This window comes from Onychostruthus taczanowskii, unplaced genomic scaffold (genome assembly GCF_017590055.1).
Source record: "Onychostruthus taczanowskii isolate IOZ18803 unplaced genomic scaffold, ASM1759005v1 scaffold7, whole genome shotgun sequence".
In the NCBI taxonomy this organism is placed as follows: domain Eukaryota; kingdom Metazoa; phylum Chordata; class Aves; order Passeriformes; family Passeridae; genus Onychostruthus; species Onychostruthus taczanowskii.
The window spans coordinates 4742804-4752290 of NW_024504786.1; the positions used below are offsets into that span (position 1 = coordinate 4742804).

At 41.5% G+C, this 9487-nt stretch overlaps 1 protein-coding gene across 2 annotated transcripts in view; it reads left to right on the plus strand.

The window, feature by feature from the left end:
- Positions 1–9462, plus strand: part of RAB3B (RAB3B, member RAS oncogene family) — a 50795-nt gene extending 41333 nt beyond the window's left edge. For both annotated transcript variants that reach the window (XM_041421444.1, XM_041421445.1), the window contains 2 exons: positions 4465–4589; positions 7632–9462. In XM_041421444.1, coding sequence (XP_041277378.1) covers positions 4465–4589; positions 7632–7819 — 313 coding nt within the window. In that variant the 3' untranslated portion in view covers positions 7820–9462. The remainder of the gene's footprint in view (positions 1–4464; positions 4590–7631) is intronic.
- The last annotated feature ends 25 nt before the right edge of the window (positions 9463–9487 follow it).

The window sequence follows — 9487 nt, forward strand, 5'->3', positions numbered from 1 at the left end:
TGTTTCAGGTGATTTGTGTTTCCTCCAAAGCTGCCCAGTTTTTGTTCTCTCTGTTCACTACAGCAGTTGGTCATGAAGGTCACATGAAAGATGCAGTCTCCACTTTCACCCCCCATCCCTGGTACCACAACACCCACTGAACTGCAGCCCCATCCTGGGCAGCCCTTCAGCACCTTGTGGTTGGGGAATACATTCTTTTCTTGTTAGAAACACAAACACAAAGGTTTTGCTAAAACCAGTTTCATCCATCAAGTTTTGCTCACCAAGCTCAGATAAAGCTTTTTCTGCAAGTGTCTGCACAGGGATGTTTTCCACAGGAGTGCAGCCATGCGAGCTGGGGCAATATCCTTCACTAAACCATAAATATTTCCAGCTTGTTTCCCTCATGATACAAGATCCGTATGACCACACAGTTAATCTACCTGTCTGTCTGTTGGTTCTGCTCTAATAAGTTTTACTTACCAGTCTTAAGTTAGCCAAAATTTACCAAATCTCCATTTCTGAGCTGCTACTATTTTGAAGTTTGCACAGGTGAAGTTTAACCTGAAGCTTTATATTGGAAGTAGTCTAAGATCTGTTCCATCAAAGGGCACTGGTGTGAGAATAAGAATGGGGAAAGGTCAGCTCTGTCTGTTTGACTTCATGTCTTCCTTTACCACAGGAACTGCAGGAATCTTTGCTAAGAGCACCTTGTCAGCCAAAGGACAGAGGTGAACCATCAGGGCGTTTTTTCTCTGTATGTCAGGAATCTTTCCAGCCAGCTTTAAGGTTCTGATCCCAAATGAGGTAGTGGGATGGATAAAAAGGACAATTTCCTTCCTTCCTGAAGCTTGTCCAGTGGAGAGATGAAGACTGCAGCCAAGCCAGCATCTCTGGGCCAGCAGAGTCCTCTAGTGGCTATTGCATCCAGGAGATGGTTTTCCCCCAGTCTGCAAAATTGCTTGCTAAACTTCCAAAGGCACAAAAAATGGAGAAAAAAGCTTTTGGCTGGTGCTGCTCTATTGGTGTCTGCCATTTTCTAGCATAGCAAGTAGGATCCCCCCCCACCCCCATTCTGCATGATACAGTTATGGTTAAAAAATCTTATTACATTTGATATGATCTTCGGTCAGGAACTGTACTCTGCATAGAAAATCAAGGTGTCTACTGCTTGAGCTCCTTTATCTCCATCTCTGGTTTCATTGGCACATGACTCTTTTAGCAGCCTCCTGATTGGTCTTCACCTATACAGAAGGGAAAAGAGAATATTCCTCCCAGGCTGCCAAATTATTTCTTCCCTGGGAGACCTTTTACTGCCCTCATTCTTCCTGTGGGGGGATGTCCTGAAGAGGATTTTGGTTTGCTTTGTGTCACTCAGACCTCTCCTAAACCAAATAAAGGCACTTTCTTTCCTGAGTGAGAGGATCATGGTTGAATATCAGTATTTAGACAAACTCTCCAAGTAGAATATGAATGCAAACCAGAGTCTTTCCTTTATTCCCATGAATCACTCCAATTAATGATGATGATCTTAAAACCACTGAGAAAGAGACACTATTTAAATACATTTGGGAATACCTGGAACATGACTTGTTCTCTTGTTCACTGGAACACATACAACACATTGTGTGAAAAACCTTAAAACATTAAGCCTGAGTGATTTTCCTTACTGCAGTATGGTAAGAGTTCAGTCAGGTTATTTTAAAAGAAAAAGTGTAAATAGGCAAACACAAAAATTTGTTTTAATTTGTATTTAAAAAGAAGTAATTATTTCCTTTGAATATGTCTTTCATGTAGGGTGAGAGAAAGGGTTCAATGAGCTTTCATAGCTTTCAGCTCAGTTTCTAGAATTATTTTAGTAGTCTTCTTTGATAGCTATTTTTTGATGTTGGGTTGATGGTTTTGTGTGTGGATAAATCAGTTGTTTATACCTTGTTTGAAACTGCAATGGAACTAAAATATACTCAGTACTTGAAACTGTAAAGTAAATACAAAATATTATGGAAGCTGTGCTTTGGACAATCTAGCCAATTTCATAGAAGGGAAATAAAAATTGGTAAAATTGAACTTAGATGCAAGTGACATCTGGGTTCACAAATCATCAGCATGATTTATCTTTAACCCAAACTGAGTTGTTGATACCTCCATGTAACTGTGAACCTGAGATTATTTTTCTTCTAAGAATGAAACACAAAGTTTGTGCTTTCTTGTTAATTTGGGGAATTCAGCACAAACAAGGCACAGCATTTTATTGTATCACACAAATATGTTCCTCCCAGTGTGTATATTAGGCTGCCCTGATGGTTGTTGAAACAGCTCCATCACACAAACCTTGTTATTATTCAGTTATCTTTCCAAAAGCATCTGGAAATTTTCTTTCATTTTGTATGGACTTCAGGGTTTCTTTTATTTGTTCTTTGTAACTTTTTTGGTTGTTTTTTATTCCTAAGAAGAATAAAGATTGGTGTTCTCTAAGAGGTTTTCCACTAATTTATACAAAGCAGAAGAAGGAAGTTCTCTGGGAGATCCTTCATGCTGTTTGCTTCTTTTTCATTTTCTAAGTAATTCTGAGTAATTCTAAGTAATTAAATAGTTAAGATTTGACAGGGTGTCCCCATATGATGCCAGGGGCTGAAATGAATCCAGAGGCTGAACTGTGAGTCAGAAGAGAAGCCTGCTTTAGTTTGAAATTGAACCAGGGGAGACTTTATTTCTCTCTATTGCTTAGGGAAAGCGACTGGAGAGATTTCATCTTCCTGGGCTTGTGGCTGATTTCTGCAGTCACCCCCTTCTCTGATGAGCCTTGAGAAACCCCAGAGTCCCACAAAAACTCATCACAGATCCATATTAGCTCTTACAGGACTTGTCTACACGGAGACACTGAAAAGGGTGAGACTGGAGGAACTAAAATTTGGATTGGAGTGAGTGCCTTTCCAGGAGGACACTAGGGAGAGTCTTTGTTTATTTTTGCATGTTGCACTGTGGGTCTGGGCTTGGGTGAGGTTCCTGTTCTCCAGGGCAGTCCAAGCAGGCAGTCTCTTCAAGGCAAGTTGCACAATGAAATGCCCCCTTTTTCCCCAGGTACCTGTGGGGTAACATAGCTGGCTGCTTTCCATGGAAAAAAGCAAGTAAGCAACTCAGACTAATTAAAAATTGTCATTAATAGATCAGAGCTGGAGGCTGCTGCTAATTCAAAAGAAAAGGAATCAAGTGCTTTATTGTTAAGGGAGTTCAAGGAAACTTACATAGAAATAAAATTGGAGTGGACTCCTGGCTCTCCTGGGAAGTGGCAGATTTGCCTGAAGCCGTAGTGTCCTGCCTGGAGTGGTGGTGGGGCAAGGAGTGGGAAGGTGAGTTAGGGAGTGGAGGAGGATGGAGGAGAGGAGTGTATGGCTTCTGGCTTACCCTTGGGGAGGAGGGAGCCTTCAAAGACAGAGCTGACTTGGTGAAGATAAAATAGGTTTTGTGGGTCTGAAAAGATGGATGAAAGTGAATGCTACCGAGCTAATAACATTCTGCTGCTGGCTCTGGGACACCAAGGATGGTGGGAGAGGACTGGCCCTGGATATACAACAAAAATATTCTGTTTTGTCATGGAAAAACTCTAAAAGAGCTAAATGTAAGGTCAGAGTCCTGGGATCCACAGTGAGCTCCACTCCATTTTCAGCACATGAGCCACAGAAAGCTTTGGAGGCTCCAAGTTCACCCGAGTGCTCCTGGCCAAGCTCCCATGCACTGCACCCCTGTGCCACTGAAGTTAGTGCTGGTCTGTGATTGCAGCTGCTCTTGTCAGCCTTAGGTGTCCTTTAGTCCTGCTGGGCTCTGTAAGCTCACAGAACCTTGCTTTGATCTTGTGCTTTCCCAATTTGGTAAATTTCTCTTCCTCCTTTGCAGTTGTTTCTATGTGATTTTCAGTCTCCGTGAAGTTTTCCTGTTTGAGCAAAGACAGCTTGATACTTCCATCTGTTCTTATGGTCTTCCTAAAACTCTACAGCAAAATGTGCTGCAGAAAATGAGAGAATTATTGTTGTTCTGTCTTATGTATAAAGTTTTAAATCCAGCATGAAGTGTGCTGTATGGCTTTCTTTATGGGAAAATATCCTTAAGAGCTGTAATTGATTGTTCTTCCTCTGACAGATGAGACCTGAAGGAGAATAAGCTTTACAAAATGCCTTTTTTGTCCCTAATCTTCAAAAATCACTTGATTCAGTTTTTTATCTGGATCTTGTGACCTTTAAAACCCTTGCAAATTCTTAACAAGAAACTTTATTGTCCCACAAAGTTAAGGAGTGCTAAAATAGAGCAGGGCTGTGAATTACAAAGGCTGCATCCTTGCTCTGTGTGTAAGCCTGCTCATTTGCCCTTGAACCAGCACAGCTTGGGGATGTTGATAGTGTCATTAATGGTACTTGTTTTCATATTTAATATAGGATTGTATTTTGGCACAGCTGATGGAATATAACAATCTCTTTTGACCTCCTGTAGGGCCACACAAATCAAGACTTACTCCTGGGACAATGCACAAGTGATCCTGGTTGGAAACAAATGTGACATGGAGGATGACAGGATTGTTCCTGTGGAGAAGGGGAAACATCTGGCAGATCAGCTGGGTACATGCAAAGCTTTTCTTTCCACCTTTCTTCCTCTGCTTCTTTATACTGCACTCCTTTCAGTTTGTACAGCAGTAATACTTCAAAAATGGTCTCACAGCTAAAAAGTGTAAGATATTCTAGGTTCATATTTCACTTGTTTTTGGCTCAGTAAGCCAAGAATACCTGGTAGACTACTTGTAGTGTTGCTGTGTTTATAAAGGTGGTGTCTAGAGGTGGAAGGAAAATAAAGTTTATCTGAAGAAAAAAGCTTTTATTAGCTTAGCAGAATGAAAAAAGTTTTCATAAACATAATTCTGTCTCCAGGTCTCTTAAGTACCATGTACTCATTGCAAATCAATGCAAACATTGATTTTTGTTGAAGCTTTTTTTTTTAACTAAACAATGAAAAAGAAAGAAGTTTATACATCACAACTGAAGAATTGAGTAAAGCATATTTTAAAAATGTACTAGGCTTCTCTATCCAGGTAAGAAGATGACATTTTGTTATTGATGTGGGATAGAAAAAGCAAAACAGTTCCATTGAGAGGAAGCTGGGATTTCAATGAAAGTTTTATAATGAAGAGACAAGTAAACTCATACTGCTTTATAAGTTATTTATCACTTTTCATTATCTATTATAGCCTGTAAGATATTTTTTATATGAAATCAGGGCTGTGTGTTAAAATTTTAACTATACTGTTGTTTTCTGTTAAAGAATTCAAAGTAACAAGTAAATCCTGCTAAAATTTTATTCAGGTAACAGTGGAGACCCTTACAGTGGGCATAAATGTTTACCTTGTAAGAGCAGAGATTCTTACCAGACCCAAAGGAATCACCATCATCCTCAATTTATAAAATCCTGTCTTGTCTTCAGTTGTTAAACAGTAGTTGGAGGGTGCATAATAAACTGGGGGTACTGGACACACTGCACTCATTGCTGTAGTTTAAAGTGTGACCTTGAAAGTGTAAATTCTACATATGGCACACACAAAGGGGTCCCATTCATGGCTGGAGCCCTGAGGCACTGCCATCCTAAAGAAATAACAAGCAAATATCAAATTAGATCCATTGTTATTATTGTAAAAGTAAATCTTTACATGTTGCAAAGCAAACAAGGATATGGTTAGTTTGAAAAATCAGTTATGGGCTCTTTTTTACCCATCAGAATTTAATTTATTTTGAAAATATGTATGTGAATAAACTTGGTTCCTGGCTTGCAGACTCTCAGAAAGGTTGTGGATGCATGTGTGTCCACCCATCTCACAGGAATAATTACACTGCTAGTAATTGAAATTTTGTCCAGGCCAATGTAGCAGCAAATTGAGAGTTTTATTTGAACTCCCAACCCAATTTGGACTTCCAGTGTTTTTTTCTCCTCCCAAAAATTCATCTCCTTGTTTCAATACAAACTTGGCATCTAGAATTTGAATCTTACGTGTGGGACACTTCAAAACACACACACACAGGGTTACCATAGCAACTGATTCCATCAATAGGAAACTGTTTTGCAGAAGAATCCCCAGTGCTGCCCTGACCTGATGCTTGTCCAGCTCACCCTGGAGAAACCACCCCAGTGCAGGGCAGCCCAGCAGCCTTTGGGAAGTGCTGTCCCAGCTCTGCTCTTCTGTAACCTCCCAACTTCCAAAACACTCTTTTTAAAAGAGCTGGAAAATAGATCTGATTTGATCAGATCAGTTTTTCCTTATAGTAGCTATGCTAATGTGTACAGCATTATATGAAATTATTTTGTGAGTTACGTGGGAGGAATCTAATTGGCTATTGACTGCTTAAAGTGCTAATGTTCATCATAATGATTCACATAAAGGTTATCCCTCAGCATATTCATCTAAATTTGCATAGTGACATTAACACCATTGAATTAATTCCCTAATCAGATTAAGAAATTGTTGTTAGCCTGAATGTGAACTGAACCAAAGCAGATTGGTTTTGCAGAACCTAAGCCAGTGTTGGACTAACAGATATCTAAATGCAGTTCTCTGATTTCCTGTGCTTTTTATATACATTTTTATTCATCATCAAAACATCAGGTGGGGCAGACAGAGCCCTCGTGTGATGCAGGGCAGCTCTCCCTGTTTGCTAACAGGGCAAACATCAGCATCACTTCACCCCTTGTCCCATGAATCTTAAAAAGGGTCCAAATGGGGTGCACAGCTACTTATCCCACACACCGAGGTGACTCAGCCTGCCAGCAGTGGCACACTAATCAGTTAAGACAAATTTTTCTTTGTTTGTGGCAGAATCAAAGGGAGCTGATGCAATGCTGAATATCCCCAGAATGAAGCACGACAGAACGGAGCTTATTGCAAAATAAACTCTCCGTGGGGCCTCAGCTCTTGCTGCTGGCAATTCAATAACCTGAGAGAAGAGAAGCAACAGCCTGGTTGGCCCTCGAGGCCCCTGGGGTGAGGGAGATAAGGAAATGCTTCTCAGTTCAGGGCTGTCTGTCAGAGCCTGCTTCTCCCCTAGCCCCTGGTGGCAGCAGGAGGAGCTGGTGCCATCCCCCCCTTGGTGGAACTCCAGCCTTGCTGGTCTGGGGTTTTTTTAATCAGAAGGGGTCAGTGTTTAAGGAGCATTTTGCTTTTGGGCACCGAAGTTGGTCAGCAGAAGGAAAGCACCCCCCCATCTTGTTTCTCTTTCTGAGCTCTGCTCTTGCCAGAGAGCAGCAGGGGTTGGCAGAGCCTGGCCCTTGGCAGGGCTGAGAGGAGCCGTGGGACATTTCCCACACCTTGCTGGTCACCAGCTGCAGCCCAGGGGATCTGCACTGATGAAAGGGGCAGAATTGACTCCCTTAGCCTGGGTTTACCCTTACCTGCACCAGGATAATGGGAAGGACCCATGTATCCTTTTCTTTTCACTCTTAAAGAAGCTTGATAACATTTAAAAGTATTTCTCCTCACTATTCTGAGATTGTGGGGATCAACTGACTTCCAGGATTATCTGATGTCTTGTTTTCTTCAGGTAAATCCTGAAAAAAAGGTATTTTAAAACCCATCACGATGATCCATCTCTATTGATAATTTTTGTTCCCTTTTTTCCCAGGTTTTGACTATTTTGAGGCCAGTGCCAAAGAAAACATCAACGTGAGGCAGGTGTTTGAGCGTCTCGTGGATATAATCTGTGAGAAGATGTCAGAGAGCATAGAATCAGACAATTCCAGGGGCACTTCTGGAAGGAGCATGAGGCTCACAGACAACCCTCCCCCTTCACAGCAGAACTGCTCGTGCTAGTGAATTTTCACTGTCCTTGCTCCCTGATTAAATTTTATCTTTTCATTTGTGGTGGTGCATTATCACGTAGTCCAGAAGCAGAAGTGTCTGTTGTAGGAAACTGGTATGTTTGTTTAATGTGCTGGAGTGTTAATATTATATATTTCCTCATCCAATAATTTAATAATCTGAAAAAAATATTGTAAGTGCACCTTGTGTGAATGTGAGTTACACTGAAGAATAATAATTGTGTAGTGTTGCAAATGTTATTTCTACAGAGGATGTTGCATTTTTAAATTCTAAATTCCTCTGTTGCAGAAAGAGTGCTTTTGTCAAGAAGAGCAGGAAGCACAAAAACCAATTAGAGGGGATCAGGTCTAAGAGAAGAAAGGGGGAAATCAAAAAATCAATCCCCAGATATTTTGAGAATTGTTGCTGTCCTCCAGACATGGACCTCAGTTTTTCTGTAGGATGGAGCAGAAAGCAGAGCATTGCTGTCTGCCACTATGAGGTCCTCCAGAGTGTGAAGAGGAAGGGGTTGGATTTTGTGTCAAGCCTCTAAACGGATGAAGAACACAGGCAGGAATCAAAGCTGCCAGGCTGGGGAGGAGGAGGAGGCCTTGCAGCCATCCCTGTACTTCCTTCCCTGTGCTTTGGCTGGTGCTGAGTGAAGGAGTAAGAGCCCTTCCAAGGGCTGCCCTTGACTCCAAACTTCTCCAGCACAGCTTGCAAAGTGCTGGGGGTGTTGCTGTGTTCAGCACATTCCTGTCCTCAATCCTCTCTCCCCAGAATCTCTCTGTCCTGCAGCCTTTCCCCTGTGTCCTGTAGTTTTATCTCTGCAGGTCTGGATCTCCTCTCATCAGCAGCTTGCAGGATGAAGGAAAAGGGGAGCTGGCTGCTGAATGCTTAGTTGGAGGCAAAAACATATAAGACATGGAACAGAACTGTCTCAGAGAGATAAAAATATCAGAAACCAAAATGTGAGTGTTGGCAGGTATTTGTGCCAATATTATTAGATTATCTTTCTGCATTTTGTTGTTGATTTATTTTTTTTAATCTTGTTCTGTATGGGTGTGTGTGGGGGCTAGATTTTCTGGGTTCAGATTCAACCACAAAGTATAATTTAAGAAAAGTAAGAGTGACTAATAAAACACAACTGCAAATGAAACGTGGCAAAGACATCCTGTTATTCTGTCAACTTTTTGTGCATCATGCTTTGAAGGGAGGCAAAATTTTTAAACTGAGTGGATATGGAGAGAAGTTGGTTGTCTTAAGGGGAAAATTCTGGAAGGTTTTTACCTTTGGTCTGTGATCTCCTCTGAGTGAGGAGACTTCTTGATGGCAGGAACAGGAGTCGAGTGCCTGCCCACTGCCCTGTAATGTGCTGGATCGTGACACCACTGAGTGCTTTTGTAATTCCCTTCTGCTGTGTCTCAAAGTGTAATAGCTCTAAGAAGAAAAGCACAAAATTCTGGACAAAAATGCAACGTTTTTGGAGTGGTTTGAGCTCATTGTGCTAAAGGCTTGATCCCTCTGTCTGTCACTTTTGGGAATCTCTACTGTGACGTGTTCGGGGTGTGTGATCTCGTCCTGAGAGTGTGATTTGTGCAGTGCTGGGACTGTGCTTGTTGTATCTAAACCCCTGAAACTGCAAAATAAAGAGAAATGTACTCACTGGGTGTGGCCAGA